Here is a 22097-nt window from a genome sequence, read left to right as displayed (position 1 = left end):
AGATTGATTTTATTTCACCCCCCCTCCCCCCCTCCCTCCACCCCTCCCATCCTCCCCCCCTCCCCCTGTCAATGTTATTTCCTTAGAAAGTTCAATCCAGTCGCGCCGTGTGTGTGTTCTTTTGAAAGCGATTTCTTCCCGAGTGAAGTTCAGTCCAAATTGAACTGCAGGTAGATAACGGGGGGGTGGGGGGGGGGCTCCGACATTTTTTGAATTCCGGAGAGCAGACAACTTTCGAGTTAGTCAGATAGCCTTTCATTTCTCAACTCAATACCTGAATAGGCTTGGACATTTTTTTTTTTTTTTTTTCCTCCCCCCTCCCTCCCCCACCCCCTCCTCCTCAAACGGCAATCTTTTTTTTTTTTTTTTTTTTTCTTCCCTTGCCGGGGAGACTTCGCTTATCCTCTCGCAATGCCAATGAGTTCATTGCTCACTTTTTTGGCAGGCCTTCTTACCAGTGGCGAAGATGAAATAGTACTACAGAATTACAAGTATTCCCCTTTGGCTTGATGCGTGGGGGACACATTTCGAGACACATTCGCCGAGTCTGAACGACAGGGTGGTTTATTTTTTTTTTTTATTTTTTTTTTCTTCTTCTTCTTCACACGCGCGGGTACCTACCCAACCAGAGCGCTCCGTCTGTGTCCAGCTGCGTCGCTGCCAAGGGCGACGACCCCGTTACCGCTGCCTCGTTGCCGACCTGTAGAGAGCCGTCTCTAAGTGCTCTGAGGAGGAGAGAGAGAGAGAGAGAGAGAGAGAGAGAGAGGGAGAGAGAGACACAGGCAGTTAGAAGTCTGTCTTGATGCACGCGCGTCACACCGAATGGCTTTAAATTGCAGTTTCATTTAATCTGAAGCATCAAGACTCTGTCGCTCGGCTGCCAGCGCGCAGAGCGACTTGCGTAACTCCCCGCGCCAAACGGCATTTTAAATGTGCCTGTCTGCGGCTAACAGATGTGGTTAGAGCAGCATTCATTATAGGTGGCTCTATGCTGAGCATTAGTGCACACTTAAAGGATTGTGATGACGGGGGCTAATTTGAGCGCGGCAAAGTGGCTTTTTTTTCGAGAGGGAGAGAGCGGCGTTAAAAGGCAGAGCCGCAAAGCACACAGATAACCGCGTGACTATGTAAGCTGAACGCCACATGTCATGATCTACACCGTTACCGACAAACGATGATGATGTCATCCCCTGAGAGCGCCTGACGCGGTCGCCCCCCCCCCTATAAGCTAGGGATGGGATTTGGCCAGGTTCCTATTTGAAATGGATTCAGCTACTTTTCTGGGGATTGATTATTCTTGCCTGAGCCGATGGAACCAATGAGCCTCTCCCCCAAAACTGCCAATCCCAAACGCAAAGGACTGGAATCACACTCATTTCTAATCAGAGGATCTGTTAATGCTGCATCATTGTGTCGCGATAAAGATGTTGCATGCATTAGGTTGTTTCTACTATTAATTATGCATGCATACACTAAAACTGGTGTTGTTTCATCCTCTCCATGTAAATTTCCATGAGTCACAACAAAAACTACAATAGCTACAGAAACTATGACTAATCAGTTTCATCTCACTACAGCAGACAAAGGGATGCTCGCACAGAACTCGCACAGTTTGCGGCAACACACACATACATAATGTGCTTTAGCGCAGTGGTTCTCAACGTGGGGTCCGGGGACCACCAGGGGTCCTTGAGGGCAACTCAGGGGGTCCCCAGCAGTTAAACTTCATTATTTTGTCATTTTAGAATGACTATTCTGATCATATTTTCACTGTTATCGCTCTACCTACAGTAGGATAGTCATGGAATTCTATACAAAATCATATCTGACAATAAAAAATTCTCAGATTTGGGTCCGAGAGACAAAATCTCATCAAATGGGGGTCCTAATGTGGCCCTAATGCGGACTAAATTAGGGGTCGTTGATATGAAAAAAGGTTGAGAACCACTGCTTCAGCGTGATCCGGGTGTAACCGTTAAAAGCTTACCTGCTGGCCTTGATGCGTATCCAGCGGTTGGTGTCGACGCGCACCGACGAGCGCAGCACCACGGGCTTGGAGCCCAGGTCGTAGGTCATCTGGACGCGGCCGTCCACGATGGCCAGGGCGATGTAGTCGGAGCGCTCCACGCCCTTCCCGCTCCACAGCACCAGGCCGTGCGTGGCCTCCGTGCGGATGCTCAGCTCGAACTTGTTCACCAGCAGAGCCTTTTCGCTAGGGGAGAGACGGGGGGGGGGGTTAGTCAGGGTCGGGCCGATGTATGGGATATGGTGTAAACAACCACTGCCTTTGTGTCTCGCTAGGCCATGGAGCCAGAAAGGGTTTTTTTTCGGCCCTCATACAGATGGAGTCACGGTGGTTTTTTTGAAGAGAATCAGGATGCAGACTGAGTTCAGAAGTAGCAGGGGGCTGTTTTGCTATTAGCTTTCCTACTTCCTACTGAGCCTGCACTGCAATGCTGCTCGACGCTTCCTGTGTTGGTGTGTGTATGTGTGTGTGTGTGTGTGTGTGTGTGTGTGTGTGTGTGGTGTTTAAGCAGCTGTTTGATCTCCAGTCTCTTGACTGCTAGAGCTGCGGGGGTGATTTGGATGTGGAGACTAGGCGACTTCTACCCATCCTAAAGAGGCGGCACTGCATGTCACTGTCACAGCCCACACACACACACACACACACGCACACACTACTCCTTCACACATCCATGCCTGCTCATTCACACACACAAAAACATTAAGTGGAGAGTGCAGACACTAGGCTTCTCTGTTCTTTGCTGGTACCCAAAATAACAAATAGATATCAATAGAATTAAACCTTTAATTTGTGTGTGTGTGTGTGTGTGTGTGTCTTCAAACGGTATTTAAAACACAGAGACAAACACACAAGGCGAGCACACGTACGACAAAGAGCCAATGACACAACAAACAAAACAACAACCACGACAACAAAAAGACAACAACGACAGCGACACAGGACTGCAGACAACGATTAGACGAGACAGACACGACAAGACAAAGGAGTCGGCGTAGCAAACAAGAGAGGCTCATGGGAGTACAAACACAGGACAGGGAAGAGGAGGGGGAAAAGAGAGAGAGAGTGTGAGAGGATGACAACTTCTCCTTGAAGTGCGGCTCATCTCATTAGGGCGCATTAGTATTCGTTCTATTCTTTCAACGAGCTGGAATAAGTGTCAGATATATATGCGCACTGGGATGATATTTAACTCTCGGTTTCTCGACTGAGGGCCTAAGGCAAGGCGACGCAGCTCCAGCCAACAATAATGTTGCTTCACCTCGGCGGAAGGGGGGAAAGAGTCCAGAATCAAAGTGGATTTTGTCCTTCCGAAACATGCTTAGGTTGGGAACTCCGCCCCTCCCTCCGCCCTCCGAGTAACGGAATCCGCTGAGGTAAACATGAACCAAAAAAAAGAAAAAAAAGTATGATTTAAGAGCGGCAAAAAAAAAGAGCTCGGCGGACTAACTCCCTGGCCTAACCCCTCACCGAGCCCGCCGAGCCCCATAAATCTCCATCGGAGCAGCTTGTCGGGGGATAAGGTCAAGGTTATTAAAAGTGCTGGATGTATCATAAATAAAGCCAAAATGTGTAGTGGTATTCCAAATCAGAAAAATCATTCGGTGCAGTCAAACAACGCCGGCCGAGCCCTTCGTAGATTCCCTGTGTGTTTCAGTTGTTTTTTTGTTTTTTTGCTATATGGAGGAATTTCATTTATTTCTGAGTGTGTAGTCAAATTCTCAGAGGGCTACCAGAGGGTGCTTTGCGCCTCATCGACTCTAGGTGGCAGTAGTGAATAGAATAATGCGAGGCCATCAGGGAGAGACGGCTGCTGCGTACAGACTGCAAAAGAGGCTGCTTGGTTTTGCAGCAGGATTGGTGCCGTTATCAGAGCTCTGAAACTTCAGAATTAGCTGAGGCATATGCAGAGAGGGGTGTTTGTGATTCATATTGGTAAGAGTATCTAAACAAAGGAGACAACGCTGTCTGGAATGGGGGGAGGACTTAAGTGAGAGGTTGGGGAGGGAGGGGATTTGTCTGGAGAAAAGGGGAGGATGGGGAGGCAGCAGGCGAGCGGACGGCGCCAAAAGGGCTAAAAGCTGAGGGAGACTCACCTCTGGTCGGACGGGTTCTCCAGAGACTCGGGACTTAGGGGAGCAGGGGGGGGGGGGAGGAAGTCAAGGGCATGCAGAGGGCCGGAAGGAAAGAGGGAAGGAAGGAGGGAAGGAAGGAAGGACTTTGTGAGCCTTGTTGGGTGACTCACAGTGGAGCAGCATCGCAAGAAAGGGGTCTACTTCATCGCAAGAAGCATGAATGTTCTGCTCTAGAGTAATACCGGGCAGGTCTGTGATCATACTGTGCAGCTCGGGCCCTGATCACACCACAAACACAAAACGAGCTTCTCAAGGGAAACGCCCATGAGGCCGCCGGGATCGATAGCGGACGGCTAATGCGGCGAAAATGCCCTGGGGTATTTGTGTACGCGAGCGCCGGGATTAACTACATTCATGCTCCGTCTCCTCGCCGGTACAAAGGCTACTTTAAGTCAGCGTCCGATAATTGGACAAGTCCATTATATTGATGGTCCGGCTCGCCTTTGTGCGGCGGCAATTACCCTCTGTCTTGAGAGACGGAGGCGGCGAATGAGAAGAAATGGGGCAATTGTCAAAAATGGGGTCAAGCGTTCGTACCGGTGGAGAGTCAGATGTGCCAGATGTGATTTGTCGCTTAAATGACGGGGCTCGGGCGAATCGACCGACCTGCGCTTCGGAAGATGGGTGAAGGAGGAGTGATCTGAGGGGTGCTGTAAACAGTAACAGGGACGTTATCCCGGGGGGGGCGAGCGTCGGACGTCGCGGCCTCTTAACGGCCTCTTGGGGGGGAACGCATTCGTTTCCTTTACAAAGCCAAATCACGCCGAATTGATTGTGTTCCGCCCGAGCTCGGGGGGGGTTCGCTTAAGACCCGCGCTGGCTGCGGCCGCGGCTCTCAGCGAATCCGACATCCATTAAACTTTTGACAGTCTGGCTCCAAGGACCACTGTCCCCCCCGCTAAGTGAGATTGATGCCCATGGCTACACACTGCGGAGAGATCTCAATTTGAGGTCTAATTAACAAAGGGAGACAAATCCGTGATTAACATATCACTGCCTCGCTCGCTGTACAGTGGACTCCGTAATTATTCACAATTACAGTTAGAGATTTGGCAAAAGCGAAATGACAGAGGCTCTGGCAGGGACTGGAACTCTGGGCTGAATCCAGTCGGCTTAATGCGAGCTGAATCCCGCTCCGCCGCTTTGTGGGATTTTTTAAAGAGGTTACTTACCGAGCTAATGAGCAGGAAGAAAAACCTTAATAACTAAGTCATGACTCATGACCGAGGGGTTTCCCAACCAGCGGCTGAACAGCAATTGATGCGGGGCACAGGACTGGCACCAAAAACTCGGTTAAGGGGAATTTTGTATATCTATATCTCGCAGTTTTTGAAGGGGTCTCATTCATACTCCGCATTACAGATAATGCCATTCAGCATAAAGTGCATGGCTATTCATTTTGTTTAAGGAAGAGTTATAACCATGCTTAAAATATTGCACATTCTTGGAACGGCAATCCATTTTCTCCGGGGTTTGAACACAATGCTCATCATGCACACAGACATGCTTCCCTTTATGCTGGAAAATGAAGGATCTAATGACACTGCAGATGTCTTTAAAATAATGAAGCCTGTCAAATTAAATTATGGATATGGCGCGTGAATGTAAAATCTTACTTTTACGGTACAGATGGCAATGCTTCTGTGTGGATACAGATGAAATTCCGACAGGGAACTGAATGTAATCGCTTCAATTGGGTTAACTATAAAAAATGGCTTTTTTTTGGTGCTGTTAGTCGGGCTTCGTTTGAAGCTGGGCGAATTCCCAGGCGTAAATTCTACTTACTCTGGAATCTCATTGGTCAGTTGGCTTGGGTGAAAAGGAGAGACAGTGAAGGACATTTACATGAGACAAGACAGACAACGACAAGGGAGGTCAGCCAGACGGACAGACCAAAGGACAAGCAACTGGAATGCTGAAATCATGGACAAACAGCGAGGATACAGATAAAGACAGACATATCCTAAACAGACCAGCTGTTTTTGTGTGTGTGCGCGTGTGTGTGTGTGTGTGTGTGTGTGTCCACGAGGCTGTGATGAATCTAGAGACTGCTGCCCGTTTTCACACCTCTGAGTGTTTGTGTGAAGAGCTGCGAGAGACGAAGATATAGAGCCGTATGCTTGATGTCTTTTCAGGTTCATCACATAAACATTTTGTTTATGCCAACCTGGAGGCGCGCGCTTGCCAACCACGTAGATGGATGGAAGAGGAGAAAAAAATGTCTCATCGGCTGCCCGGAGGGACGGTGTCTCTTGCAGCTTGCACCCGCTCTGGAAACCGCTTTGCACTTACATCATCCAGCTTTTCCCTTCATGGGGTGTTAAAAAATTGCAGGCGACGTGTTTTTGGACAGTTTTGGGAGGACGGTCATACATCCATGCAACACTGCGGCCAAAACAGGCTTAAAGCAACATTCCACGTAGTTTTAACATGGGGGTTATTTGGCACTTGACCGCCTTGAAAACCAGAATATAAACTAATCACCAAGATCGGATGCAGTTAGACGAGTTTGTAGCATTCAGATTTTTACTTCCCATTCACTTGAATGAGGCCAGAAAATAGACTGAAAACTGACATTTAAAGGAATAGTTCACCCAAAAATGAAAATTCTGTCATCGTCTACTCACCCTCATGCCAGTTGAAACACAGGTGAAGTTTGTCCATATAACACACAGGGAGGTTGCCAGCACAACTCCATAGCAGCCTTCTCCAAAACAACTGAAGTCAGTGGGGACCAGTTCTTCAGAGTTCCAAAAAGACCTACAGTATATTTACACCATCATTTAGTGCAAATCTTAACTACAGCTGATTGATTTGCAACAAATAATGGTGTATAGGTCTTTCTATTCACAGTGTGATTGTTTGGCTGTTTTTGTTTTGGAGCTCTAAAGAACAGGTCCCCATTGACTTCAGTTGTTTTGGAGAAGGCTGCTACCAAGTTGTGCTGGCAACCTCCCTGCGTGTTATATGGACTAACACATTTCACCTGGGTTTCATTTGGCATGAGGGGGAGGAGATGATGACAGAATTTTCATTTTTGGGTGAACTATTCCTTCAACATGTTGGTGAACAGATTCAACTACAGATCCTGCTTTTAAGACAATAAAGCAGTCCTGGGTCCTTCATCGTTTTGCATTTCTATTCTTGCTTTACACTAAAATTAGTATTTCAAAATAAAAGTAGATCCCAAACAGGAACTATTTCTCCTAAATAGTATTCCTCTGCTATGTTCTCTTCTATCAATAAAAATGCTATTTAGTAAAATTATGTTCTAAAATCTTGGACTCACAGTCCACTGAAAATCACAGTAGCAGGATCTGTTGTTGAATCTGTTCACCAACGTGTTAAATGTCAGTTTTCAGGCTATTTTCGTGGCCGAAGTAAAAATCAGAACTCTACAAACTCCAGCTGCATCCGATCTTGGTGATTACTTTATATTCTGGTTTTCATGGCAGTTAAGCGCCAAGTAAGCCCCAGTGGAATACTGCTTTAAAACTAAACTATCATGCGTGTGTGTGCTTTTCGTCCGGTGTCAGCGTGTGCTAAGCAGTTAGACCACTGAGTGGACCGAGGCTGCTCAGGGCAACACTGCGATTGTTAACCGCCCCGCTAATTAGTGAAATCCCGTCAAAAGCGGAGCGGGAGCGCCGAGGAGAAGGGGGTCGAGTTATTAGCCGAGCGCCGAGTGCGCCCTGGAGCCCTCGCGCCGCTGATATCATCAACGCTGTCATCGCGGCTTACCGGGGGAGGAGATGGATAGACGGAGGGGTTATTTGGCTAATAGCTATCACGATGGGGCCGTTAAGACGCCGCTGGATGGGCGTGGATGTCCTCTCCCTTACCTCTTGGTGACGGCGTTGTGGTACTCGATGAACGTCCGGCCGTCGAAGGCGATGGCCTCCGTCTCCCCGGCGGACTTCTCGTAGATGGCTGTGGAAAAAGCAGAGGGGCAGGGGGGGGGGGGGTGGAGCGTTCAGAGGATGAGATCACACCGATCAATAAGAGAGAGGCTTGGGTGATTAGAGCTGAAGGCAATAGATTGTAAGAAACTGGGGGAGGGCGGTGGGGTGGGGTGGGGTGGGGGGGGGAGAGCATTCGCGCTTTTGTAGTTTTAATTAACGTGAAAGGGACGGCCGACCACTCGCACAAGGTTAATGGCGAAGGCGGCGACCGGAGTGTGCGAGGGAGAGATAGAGCGAGCGCACGCCTGGCGGAGTGACACCGAGATGATGAAAGAGATGTGTAACTCCGGAACAAGAGCGTTTCATAAATATTCAGCCGACGACGTTTCGTCATTTTCATAACTGCCGGTTTGCGCTCCAAACTAATACATAACGGCGCTGACATGAGAGAGATATCAAATGCCTCATATCCATATTGTCACCTTACCTAGACTGAATACATTGGAAACAAAGGTCTGATAAGCAGAGCGATTTGAGAGTGGTGGTGCGCCTTCCATACAGAAGAGCCAAGAAGAAGCTGTATTTAGAAAGCAAGTACTGCAGGTGTCACTCCCTTTCAGACTACTCTTTGAAAGCAGCCAAAAAGCTGCCATGTATGCTTTTAGACAAAAACTAAGGACTGTTGGATTAGTAGGATATGTGGAAAATAGAATGATTTGTACAATTACAATGATTCAGTGCAGTCAAAAAGGTGATTTTAAGCTGACAAGGATGAGTGGGTTATATGGAAGCTCATTCCCGCCACTCAATAAAATACAAAACAACTCAATTGTGAGTTTTTTTCTCACAAGTCTGGCTTTATTTCTCAGAATTCTGACTTCTATATCTTGGAATTCTCACTTTTTCTTGCGAGAGAGAAAAAAAAGTCAGAATTCTGAGATATAAAGTCAGAATTGAGACTTTTTCTATTTTATTGAGTGGCGGGAATGGGCTTCCATAGGGTTACCATGTAAAAGCTGAGGACTCCCAAGGTTAGGTAGAGCACTGAGATGTGCCATTCTGTGGCCCATTAGCTTGCGATAGGATAAAGACGAAGGTACGCTGACTGTCAGGCTAGAGGATGAAGACGACAGCGAAGGCTACAGGTGGGCTACTCACCGTTCTGACAGTGTCCCCCCGAGAAGCCGTTGAGGCACACGCACTCGTAGGTGTCCAGCTGGGGGTTGCAGCGCCCGCCGTTGTGGCAGGGCTCCTGGGAGCACGGGTGGCCCTGGAACATGGCCACGTTGCTGGAGTGCAGGGCGTTCTCCTGCTTGAGGATGGGCGTACCCATGAGGGTGATCTGGAACAGGAGGGGTGACGCATGGCATATCGTAGGTTAGTCCATGGACAACAGCTCTGTGGCAGACTCCCAGTAGGAGGAAGTAGAGAAGCTCAGTTTGAATGTCTAGCGTTGAAAAAGAAGCAAGGCTTTTAAGATTTTCCTGATCGCTTTGAAAGCAGGGACTGGCACTAAGCTATGTCAAAGACATTTTAACCTTGTACGAGTCAGATCACAGCCTGAAGCCCTCTGGCAGGTTTTTATTGGCTGCTCCAAAGTCTAGATTAAAACCAAAAGGTCCCTATTGGCTGTTTTAAAGTCTAGTTTTAAAATAAGAGGTCCCTACTGGCTAGTCTGAAGTCCAGATTAAAAATAAGAGGCGATTGGTTCTTTGCCATCGTGGCTCCTAGACTTTGGATCGACCAGCCCGAGAAGCTCAGGCTGCTTAATCTGTTTAATCTTAAAACCTATTTTTATAGGCTTACTTTTATGTAATAATCTTTTGTTAATTGTTTTTGACCTTTCTTTAGAGGTTTACCTTTATGTTTCTTGTCTTGCTTTTATGTCTCTTAGCTTAATTTAATTTCTTATGCCGTCGATTTTATCTGTTTTTTTTTTGTTTTTTTTTACTCCTTTGCAAAGCACTTTGTAACTGTGTTTTGAAATAATTATTATTATTACTCGGAACTGTTCTTGGTTCTTGTCCAAAGGAAGCGAGCACGTCTAGGGGCTTTGTGTTTTCCCCAGAATGATCATTAAACTTAATTATAAGCCACCCTAAGAACGGACATCTGCGTAAGATGATAGGTTATGGATTCAGATGAACACGTTTTGCATATAGCATGTATTTCACACTTTGAGCACATAGTGAAGTGCCTCAGAAATTACATGTTGATACAACACACATGTTAAACAGTACTTCAAACTGAAAATTCATAATGACTTCCTCATAACAATTTTTATTCCCTGCAGGTCGAGAAAAACAAACTTCACACTTAGGCTTTGATTTGCTCAGAACTGTCAGGGGAAAGTTTGCCGAGGAGAACTAATGACAAGTTTGTGCAAACAGTAACATCCTGCCTTTGTTGTAGTGGGTTATTTCTGGCACTCAAAGATGAGCTTTTGCTGGAAAGTGGAGAGAAAAAACTGGAAGGCTGTCAGGGAAAGATCTGAGTATAGCAAAATGGAGGGACATCAAAATGTGCATTCTATTATTAGTACATGCTAATCCAAATGAGCAGAGCCACTGCCCGCCACGCTGTGAGCCTACAATGGAAAATTACTAATATGGTGGTCTGGTATGACAGTTGGACTTAATGTGTGACTTCGCTACTGTATGTTTAAGGGTATCAGAAGGGCATTAATGCTCTATGTGATGACTTTTTGTGGTAAAACATTCACTTTTAATTGCTATAGTGTTGGAGTTGGCCTTTCCAAGCTCTAGTGAAACCATCGGCATAACATGAGACCCTCTGGAACAGCCAATTCTGAGCAGATAGTACACTGGAGGGAAAATAGTAGTTGTGCGGGAAGAGATGCGTTTTATCTAACGACCGGGTACTATGTTAGTAGCCGCTAATGCTAGCTACCATGGCCACCATAGATGAAACTGCTCAAGCGAGTTCTGCTGCAACAGCTATAAAAAATACAAACACATGTAGACATGGGTTCCTTTCTTCTGGACAGGTAAGTTAATGTGTAGTAAAGCATTGTACTTTATATACAAATTAACATGGTCTCAATACATTATCATTACTTATTTTCCTAAATTACAAACCTACAGTTGCCTTATCTACAGTGAATTTGAGGAACACCCAGGCCGCATTAGCATCATAACTAACGGAATTGTATCCAAATCCGGACACTGTATCCAATTCCAGCCATTCGGTCACTCGCGTAATTTCCGGTGTTTACCGGCATTTTTATACGGAGTTCCCAACCGAAAGCTAAGTGACGTAAATTCATACACATTTCAGAAGCTAGGTATCAAATTTCATAAATATCTATACACATCTAAGCATATAAAACACTAAGTTACGAACTTAGTCACGAACAAGAAGTGGAAAGCCTTAAATCCCACTTTGAGCGACAGTTACTTCATGTAGAGAATCAGTATTGGCTGATAAATGGAAAAATAAGAGCTTTGAGTACATAGCCTACACTTCTTACAAGTATCTGTAACATTGTGAACGAACAGGAAGGGTTAATAAAGGGTTAATATCGAGTATATGAATACACCGACACGGACGAAAGCAAGTGTCCGGAATTGGATACGAATTTTGAATCTCAAAAATAGCTGCGCTATCATCCATTTGCAGGGACTGGAAGAAAATCAATTACAAGTTAAGATAAAAGTGATATTAAACTTTTAAAAAGACAGATGGAGGATTGTTCATTTATGAGAAACTTCAGCGAAAACAGTACAGGATGAAATATATTGGTATATGATTGTGATTTTTTTGGTCATATGCTGTCCGGAATTGGATACCCTGATGTAATATATTAGCCTGTTAGCTTTGGTGAGTAATATTCTACAACAGCGTGTCTTACAGTATTGTGAGTGTTTCTGTGTACAAACAGTTTAAATAAATGACACACTGTCCCTGTTAAACATTTACCTTTTGGATGGTTCCTCTGAAGCCGTCCTTGAGTGCGGCGGCCCTTGCTAGCCGGCTGAAATCGGGAGCTCCGCCGACATAAAGAGACTCTTTCAGGTTAAGAGCAGTGTGCTGGTTCTGGTGACAAAAACAGGTTTCAACAGGTAAGCCGGAGGTGCGCAAGCTTTTCTTACTCTCACCTTTTTTTTTCCTTTTTATACCCCATTCAATCTAATCCAATAATAATAAACCACAACCACAATTTCTTTCACAGGTATTCCATTAAAGGCGTAATTGTTTACGCTTTTACTCTGGTGAGTCACGCTATCTGTTTGTGTCCGGGGAGCCTGGAATAAGTTGCATCCGTTTAGTCGAGATATAAAGAGTGAGATTAATACGGCGCATTTGCAGGGATGTCACAGTCAAATAGATTCCCTCATAAAAAAAAAAAGGATTTATCCATATTGTAGCTGGCAGACGATTTAACTGCACTTCCTCGCCTTCCACATCAATACACTTGATATATTACAAAAACATAATTGATTTCTATGTCTCTCAGAGAGAGCGGTCAATTATCCTCTATCTGTGAGAGACACAAAAAAAGAGACTACAAAGGGAAATCAGGAGCGGGCTGGAGTTGAGATATGGATGGGTCTTCTTTACAGACATCTCTAATGAATGGCTGATTATAGCAGCGACCTTTCAAACAGTTGAGTGTGGAGACACATTAATTGCAATTCATTTGCGCAGCGGATGGCCATGAAATGTGGTTCTTTCCACCAAACCTGAGGGACAATTGCTTTGCATTAGCAAGGTACAGCTTCCTTTTTTTTTTCCTTGCACGGAAGAGCCAACCCACTTCAGAAGGAAGGAATTAATGATCTTTATTTTATGTAGGGCAGTAATTGCCAGAGGGGTAAAGTGGAGTTAATTGCTGGAAAAATGATGGAAGGGGCCAAGTAAACACGCTTTGTGTGGGGAAGCTGGCACCGGCTCGGCTTTTATTTAGGATGGGATTTGGAGTGCAGGAGGCAGCGGTGCTTGGCTAAAGCCCGGGGCTGTGTGGCTGCACCTTGAGCTCCTTCCAACAGAGACAGGGCGGGGACCGGGGCCAAGGCCGCCGGACCCAGCTGTGGTTTTTTTTCGCCTCGAGGCTCGGCCAAAAGTTGCCACCAACAGCGGAGTCGGCCACCTTGGGCCCTTCGTCTAGGTCTTCCCGCTCTGTAACACTCACTCATTGTCAAGAGAAAGAGCGGAGATGCTAATTCTGTTCCTTTTGTGATTTTTGATGTCGTATCGCTCTGAGGACTCACCACCTGTGTCAAATCACGTTATCTACCCTTCTACAGTGAGATTTCATGCAATGGAAATGGTGCGTCATGTTCTTTTTTTTTTTTATTCCTCATGGTATCGAACCTCAGTCTGGGTTAAAGAGGCCAGTTGGTGTCATGGGATGATTCGTGTTTCGGAGATGCTCGGTGAGTGTTGTTTCGTGCTGTTACGGGCAAAGTGAGTGGGTGAAAGAGTGAGTGACTTCATGGTGTAATGGAGAGTTGTTCCTGTTTTGCGAAGAAAAAAAAAAAAAAAAAAAAAAACACGAAGCGAGAGCAGATGACAAAAGAACAGCGACCGGCTTGGCTTGGCACCTCGCTGTCTCCCGCAGTTTCCCCTCCCCCGTTCCCTTTTTTTTTTTTTTTTTTTTTGCCTCGGCGTGATATGCGGCGTGATATCCCCGCCCACGCCCGACTAATGAAGACCTCTCTTTGTTGCTTAAAAACAATGGCCGTCAGAAAGATGACTACCTCCCTCCCTCCCCCCCCCTCCTACCCGCCCACCCCCGCTCCCGCCCCCGCAGCAGATGGGCCGAGGTGAAAGCCAAACCGTGGTTCTTTCGGCGGCGTCTCCACTTCGGTGCTGTGCGTGCGCATATGAAGAAATGGCAAAGTTTTTCTACAGAAACGGGGCACCTGTTAAACTGGCCGCAGCTCGGCAGAAGTACCTTATTTCTGTGCCGTTGTCGTATGGAGAAATGGGGGGCGGGGGGGTGGGGGTGAGAGGACGTGGTGATACATAGACTCAAAATGAAATATGGTTTTTAAGGAGTGACTGGGACTTTGTCTCATTACCTTGCGTGATTTCTTATTTCCAGACAGCACATCATAGAGAAGGAAAAAAAAAAAAAAAAAATAGGGAGGAAGAGAGGTTATTAGGGGAAGACTAGTAAAGTGTCTGTGCACAGAGAGGCATGCGGATGTAAGGTAAGTGCAGAAGCACGCACGCACACACACACACACTCACACACGCACGCACACACACACACACACAGGGCACATCTGCACAGGAATTACAGCATAGCCAAAGTTGTAGTGCTGCAGAGACACACTTAAAAGAACACAGGCAAAGAGGAGAACCCACTTATTCACACATGCACTTAATACCTTTGCGTATGCGCATATAGATATATATGTATACATGCACACAAGCTCACAGCTGTGCAGGCATGTGTTTACGCTTACAGAGTGAATGCAAATAAGACGGCATATCTATAAAGGCCGTGTGCGAAGCAGATGGGGAGCCATTCAGATAAGGATGAAAGGAAAAAGCGTGGCTGTGGAGGACTGTGGCGGCGACTAGTGTCACTCCACCCGACCTCGTCCACGGAGGGACCGTCATTCCTGCGAGAACGGAGGTATATTTTTTTTTCTCCGTGATCCATACCTACTTGAGAGGTATGTGCTTCATCACGCAGGCAGCCAGAGTCGCCTTCTGATATAATGAAGCCCTGCGGCGTGCGGTAGATCTATAGATCTGCCTGCCTGCGACCACCTTTGATAGGATATATAGAGCGTAACTCCCTCCTAATTGTGGAACGCGGGAGTAGGGAGAGAATTAGCTGGGAGCCATACTGGATGAGGCCTCTGCATTGAGCTCCATAACTAGTCTCGGCTCATCCCCTTGCACACTAAACCCACCCCCCCCACCCCCGCCCACCCCAACCCCGCACCCTCGCTCGCTCGCTTTCCCCTTGCTCTCCTCTTTTAATAAGATTTTCTGCCTCTGTTGCTGGAGTGAAACACAATTACCATACGGAGGATGGGAGGGAGTAAAGGGGGGGGGGGAAGAAAAGAGCAGAGCAAAGAGAGAGAGAGAGGGGGAGAGAGAGGAGAGCGTTGTGTCATGGAGGAGGGATGATGCAGTTGACAGAGTGCATGTTCATAATCACAAATTACACTGTTTAATATAATTGGATGACTTACGGGCTTATCAAACTATTAGATCGCCTTCATTTGGAAGCGTGTACCTGCTTTATTGGTCTAGACACGGGGCTGAAGACTTTCATTACGCTTCCCTCGCTCTCCCTCCGTCTCTTTTATCTCCCTCCACCTCCCCAGATACCCCCTCAAAGCCCGAATCTATAAAATTGACTGTATACCAACTAGTAAAAGCTGTTTTTGCTTTTTCCGTATGCAACACTAACTTTTATCTCCAGTATGTCAGCAAACTGAGAGGTTGAGTGGAATTACAGCGCTTCTAAAAAAAAAAACAAAAAAAAAAAACAGCCTGTCAAACAGTCCCCTTCTGCATCTGGAGCTCTCCTTCTTTTGCCCTGACGGAGGTCGAGAGATACCGGGATGGTTTTTTTTTTTTCCCCCGGTAAACACGTGCAGACGGAGGAGGTGTGGGGGAAAACCTCAGCGGAAAGGGGGGTAAAGTTTGCTGATTCGACCCCTATGAGGCAAGGCCGCCTTAGGGTGGGGGGGGGGGCGATGGAGTGATAAGAGCAAATGAACAAACAAATACATACAATATATACAGCACAAGCAAGGGCTAAGCATAGCATAGGCACATCGGCCTCGCATGCCATAACTGCTAGGTAAGCATAAGCAAGGGGTTGGGGGGCGGGGGGGGGGGGGCTGGTTCGCTGGTTCTTGGCTTTCTCACCGGTGACTCCCCCCGGACCGGGTCTTTCCCGTTCACCATGATCTCTCCTTTGCGGTTGGAGCGCTCCAAGTTGATGGTGCTCCACGCGTTGATCTTGACGCGCTCCTTGCTCCTGAAAGACACACACACACACACACACACACACACACACACACATACGCGGTCATGCGGCGGAACACGCATACAAACATTTCAATCCAATATTTATCACAGCCGACGCCCGACGTTTTCGACTCGAGGTCTTCTTCGGTGGTGTGCGTGCACTGCTGACCCCTGAAGTTGACCTAGATTGAAAATGCCGGGCGCCGTTCTGGCTCTCGTGTTTATGTTAAGCGTAAGAATTTGCTGTATTGACCCTGTGTTGACCCTGTCCTTCATGTTCAACTGCAGTCTTCATGGGAACGTGTTTTCATATCTTTGCTGCAAAGGACCACTACAATAAGTATCTAAGTATCTAAAAATCATCGGAGGTTGACACTATTCCACTCATTCCACTGCGTCTGGTGCTTTCTAAAACGGAGAAAAGCTACAGTTTGTGCATCAGCTGGACCACATGTACATGAACCGACCAATTACAATGAAGAGGAGGCGGGTTTCATGTTATGTAGGCTGGTGATTCTCAACCTTTTTCACTTTTAGGACCCCTAATTTAGTCCACATTAGGGTCACGGACCCCCATTTGATGAGATTTTTTTCTCCAGGACCCAAATCTGAGAATATTTTTACTGTTAGATACGATTTTGTCCAGAATCCCATGACTATCTGTATTGCAGGTAGAGAGATAACAGTGAAACTATGATCAAAACAGTCATTCTTCTGCATTCTCTAATTGTGTTAACTTCTTGTAAATGAAATAACGCTGAAGTTTAACAATTCAGCAATTTGTTGAGGACCCCCTGGAACCACCTCAAGGACCCCTGGTGGTCCCTGGACCCCCACGTTGAGAACCACTGATGTAGGCACCTGATCATCGTCTTCTCTTGGCCACGGTCAAACAAACAGAATAGTAGCAACAGCTAACAGCAGCCGCTAACCTGATGACGGCGGGCCCCTTGCCCAGGTCGTAGCGGAACTCCAGGATGCCTTCGTTGAGGGAGAGCGAGATGAAGTCCCCTTTGCCGTCCGTCTTCTGGCCGTTGTAGAAGATGAGTCCGTTGGAGTCGTTGGCCATGAGAACCACCGTCATGCTGACCTTCTGACTGCAGACACAGCACAAGCAAAGCCGGTAAAAACCCAACGCAAACTAAGAGCAGAGGTACTACATTCCACACGCTGAGACTCGGATAAGGTGTTATTTGTATAAACCCTCATCGCCGATTCAGTTCATGCTATAAGGGGGCTTGCTCTGCTCTTGGGCGTGGAACGAGCTCGGCCAATGGAAACGGCACGATATGCGGTGTTCAATAATACATACGTTTACGATGCGAGGGCTTTACGATGTGGTTTTCGTGCAAAGACGTGGAAGGGGACTTACTGCAGATCGTGCCCGTAGAGATGAAGCCCCTTCAGCTCCAGGTAAGAGTCCCCGCTGAATAGTGGCATGTAAGCCCCTCTCCTCTCAGCCACTGGAAAACAAAGACACCGTTATTCATCCTCCAAGTCCCTTTTTTTTTTTTTCTTTTTTTCTTTTTTTTCGGCACTGACAGGATTGAAAATGCAGGGATAGCGTGCGACATCTTTAAGGAACCTGTCAGCGTACGCGTCGCGGAGAGAGAGATGGATTTGTGTTGTCACAGCCTTCGGGATTAAGACGGAAATTCAAAAAAAAAAAAAAAAAAAAAAAAATTCTCAAAACCTTTATGTCAGACTGATTACACAGCGCGCCGCAGTCTAACAAAGAAGCTTTTGGAAGCATGCGGGGGTTTTTAACGCCGCAATCGGGACCCGTGAAATAATGAAGCCATTGTGTTTTGGCAGGCCGTTTTACAGTTTCGGTGTCTGTGCGACGGGGTCTGCCCCTGGATGTCCCGTTTCTGGTTGTCTGGAGTGATTAGGACAGGCACCGTGCCATCCTCAGAACAAGTGCTGTGAGGGTTTGACATTAAAAAGTGTGTGTGTGTGGGGGGGGGGATCGTTGAAGTGTCTCCCGGGGGGGGGGGTGTTTACGGTGCTGTTGTTTCTCTACGCTCACACAGAAGCATGGGCACTCGCGGACACGTACATGGCACACACACACACACACACACACACACACACACACAAACTAAGACACGGGCGTACGTAGCCGGCAAGAAAGCTTTCATTCGTAATTAGCCAGGATTAGCTGAGTTGAGTCAGGATGGGAGAAGGCAGACGGAGATGAAAAAGCTAATTAGCTATTGTGCAGAGGACTGCTAATGATGATGGCGAGCACACCGAGGAGGAAAAGGAAAAATAGACACAGCAAGGAAGTGTGCACCAGCCTGACCTCTGCCAGAGACGGAGGCGCTCAGAATGCAGCCGGTTTCTAATGGGGGAGCGCAGGAGGAGGCGTTCTCTCTCTTACGGGTTCCTGCTCTCTTACATAACTAATGCATCATTAGCGATGCTAACTCATCAAGACGATGTAACGTTACGAGAGGCAACACCGGAGCAGCACAAATACATGATTTGCCTGTTCAAAACCTGTGTAGCTGCCACTGCACACATGCAACCGGAGCCTCTTGCACCTCCAACAGTCAGTCAAAATAAAGCGACCCTTAAACCAAGTTGCTCACAGTGTCAGTTTAACACTCCGACACACACACACACACATACATATAGACACGTAATCTTCAACATTAGCACAACCCCCCCACACACACACAGACATTAACTGGCATAATGTAGCTAAAGCACTGAATGTAAAACAACAAGACTATTTCAATTTAAAGTCCCCCTGCAGTTAGTTTCTCAAGGACTGGTTACATCCCTGTGATCTAGCTTTCATCGCTACGTTCTAATGATTTACACTATCACAGGGTAAAAGTAGGCCATTCAATACTATCGGAACACCCTTGAGAGAAGTCCTTGGTGGGTGAATATTATATAGCGGACGAAACCTGGCGCGGTTGAAATGGAAACCGGAGCTCGCTGGGACGAGCACGCGCCCGCGGAGAGGAGACTCTCGGGCACACGCCGACACACACTTCATATTGCGGCTACATCACCTCCGGGCCGCTGGTGAGTGGGCTCTCAGCCACCTGTCTTTTTAACCGTTCCCAGTTCAGCCCTCGGAGGGTACGTCCGCCTGGCTGCCGTCTTATCTGTGAGCTCCTGTCTGGGGCTGACACTCCGGCTGACTGACGCTCCCATTAATCACCATGGGCAGGGAGGACTGATGCGATTAGTCATCTCATTGATTCCAGTGGAAAAATAGCCTTTGGAACGGGAGACGCTCCCGCTCACACGGCATCGATTTTGGTTCACCTCAATTTATTTTAATCACCTGCTAACTGGGACTAGGGGCTTGGAAGGAGGCTATTCCCATCTGTTTGTTCTGGATTCAGATGTGTAGATGCGTGCGTGGGCGTGCATGCCTCCCTGTATGTGTGATATATTTGCTGTACTGTTTCTTTAGGCCTCTGCATGATAATGTATTCTCTTTCATTTAAACACATTCTCATACAGTTGCACAAGTTCTGCAAACATCCATGACAACATCAATAAAGGCAGAGAGGGAGAAATGTGTGTGTGTGTGTGTGTGTGGGGGGGGGGGGGGTATAGACTTCAGAACGTAACATCGCCAAAAGTGCTAATGATAAACTTCAAAAGCAGCTTAGTTGTGCTCTGGTCTTTTCCCCAGCCGTGGCCCGGCACTGCCATGTGCAGCTAAGTAGCGGCAAACACGTTTGAACACAACACCTGTGGGCGGGCGGGGAGGGAGGGGGGGGGGGGGGGGAGGAAGGCTGCGGCTCTCGCTCGCTAACAAGCGTAGCCGAGTCGATGCGGCGAACGGCCCGACGGGGCCAATCATCTGTGCCTCGGTTCCGGAGCCCTCCCCCGTCCTACCACCACCCTCCCGAGGCTCAGGGCCCCCGTCTCTTTCTGCGTTTGATCTCCCTCTCCGATTCAGGACGGAAGGAAATGTCACGGGGAAAAAGGAGAGGAAGAAAGAGGCGAAAATTAGGGAAGACGCCGCTCGGCCGACGCCAGACCAAAACACTGGCGCTCGCTGATAAGCGGCGGGGGGGGGAAGAGTAATGGAGGCGTGAAGTGGTGGAGAATGGATTGACACGAGGATACACAGAGCCACGGCATTTAGCGAAGGTCTGTTTCTCTTCTAAGTGAAACGTGTCGTGCTGTTTATGTGAAGAGGGTTTGCTGCGCTTCCACTCGCGGATCCTCTAACGACTCAGCCTTTCCACAGCGATCGGCGTTCCCCGGACCAATTTACCTTTCTCGCAGTGCTTCCCCTCGCGTCCCATGGGACACTCGCACTTGTAGCCCCCCTCGGGCAGCACCTGGCACTGGGAGGACGGGTGGCACCTGTTGGGCTCGCACGGGTCGTGGACATCAGCGCAGGTCGGGCCTGCAAACAAACACAGAAATCAACCGTGAGAACCCCTTTTTTTCTGAATAGGTTTTCCACCCATTTTTCTCCATGTGAGAGGGGAAGGGGAGACAAGAGACGCGGGGTCGAGGATTTACGCTGTAATAGAGGTCATTTTCTAATAGGATTTGGAAATATTACACGTCCAGATTAAGCGGTGGAGGGCCACGTTTCCGGGCCGACGCCGACTGCGGGATGAGGGTTTCGCCCTCTGCCACAGCCCATCCCAATCCACCCGTCCTTGCTTTAGCGGTCGGGAGCCTGTGGTGCAGGGAGCGCTGTAATGAACCCCCCCCCCCCCCCCTCTCCTCCCCGCTGAGTTCAGAGGGCTCTCCCGTTTTTTTTTCCCTCGCTCCCCGTTTGGAGCCTTTCTTTCATCCCCTCTCTCTCTCTCTCTCTCTCTCTCGCTTGCCTCCCTACCGCAGCCTCTCTCTCTTTTTAACTCTCTCTCCCCCCTCATTCCTCCCACTCGTCCGACGTTTCCAACTATGCCCCTCTCCACCCATTTACTCTCTCTTCTCTTCTCTCTGTGATCTAATCCCCCTGATTCCCCCCCCCCAAGACTGGCCATCTTGTCCCGCGTCTAAATTGACACAATGACAGAATTAACTGGAGTGTGTGTGTGTGTGTGTGTGTGTGTCCCCAGGCACTGGTCCAATCCTCATTAACACTGCCGCTCCTCTTTATGTCTCTGATCTTTGGAGTGCAGCACCTATTATCAGCTTCATCAGTTATCATTACAGCATGTTACTAGCACAGCGTTGATTGCAGCAATGCTTCTTGGGAGTAGAAGGACATCTTTACTTGTTGGTACGCAAATCTCAGCATAGACATATAAGCAAATGTAATACCAGAGGCAATAATGATTCTCTTTTGGCCTTTTACAGCTTACTGAATCTGTTAAAAGATGTGCTACCCAAGTATAAAAGTTAACTCTGACACTGAGTTTTGGTTCCCGGGTGTTAAACTTTCAGCAGAAGGCTGCAGTAAAAAAGCAGAGAGGGGCCACGGTCGGCCGGGCCCTGACGGCGGCTACTCTTAACTACTCTCCCCGAGTCGCTTATTAGTCGGCATCTGGCGAGCTGTGGAGGCAGAGCGAGGAGGCGTTGAGGCGGGGAGATGGATGGGGAGAGGCGGGCCAAAGGCCAATCGCTGAGCGTTTGGTTGAAGCTTTTTTTTCTCGTGTTTTCTGTTATGTACCGATGTTTAATCTGGGAGGTGTGAATTTGGAGACGCGGTGTAATGGACGCTGCTGTTTAGAAAATAACCTCCCCGCGCTCGTGCCGGGGGGCATGTGATTACAGTGTAAAATTGGGCTGTCAAACTTACTTATGAATGGGATTTGGGAGCTAGTCGTGATCGTGCTGAATCCCTGCACAGCACAGTAGAGACGGTCTAAAACGTCTGGGATCATATGGATAAGCAAAATCGTATATATTTTCTTTGTTTTCCCTGCACACTAGTTGTCAGGATGACTGATTGGTCGGTTTCAGAATGGAGGCGTAGGGTTTAAAATCCCATTTCTGACAAGCAATTGTAATACTCATTTAGCCTTGTCATTTAACCAGAGCTCCCGCTGCGGCCCGGATGTAAAATTCCATGACTCGGAGCCAAAATATTTTATCCTTCCTGTTTTTTTTAAGCTCATAAAAGGTTTAAAAAGGGGG

The 22097-nt window shown here is 47.7% G+C and overlaps 1 protein-coding gene across 1 annotated transcript; it reads right to left on the bottom strand.

Annotated features, from left to right (window-relative positions):
* Nucleotides 1-621: 621 nt before the first annotated feature.
* Nucleotides 622-20409, bottom strand: LOC139640381 (agrin-like; the record flags this gene model as incomplete). Its single annotated transcript, XM_071514578.1, has 9 exons — nucleotides 622-725; nucleotides 1988-2212; nucleotides 8001-8088; nucleotides 9219-9402; nucleotides 12000-12116; nucleotides 15921-16032; nucleotides 16955-17119; nucleotides 17395-17485; nucleotides 20275-20409. Coding segments are annotated over 9 exons (1221 nt in total), but the record flags the coding sequence as incomplete, so codon positions are not given.
* Nucleotides 20410-22097: the final 1688 nt, after the last annotated feature.

The sequence above is a fragment of the Centroberyx affinis genome, unplaced genomic scaffold (genome assembly GCF_046629955.1).
Source record: "Centroberyx affinis isolate AG114_WGS23_722 - 3 ecotype Tasmania unplaced genomic scaffold, CSIRO-AGI_Caff_v1 ptg009259l_1, whole genome shotgun sequence".
In the NCBI taxonomy this organism is placed as follows: domain Eukaryota; kingdom Metazoa; phylum Chordata; class Actinopteri; order Beryciformes; family Berycidae; genus Centroberyx; species Centroberyx affinis.
The sequence above is the reverse complement of the archived record's forward strand: the minus strand, read 5'-3'. Positions and strand labels throughout refer to the sequence as shown.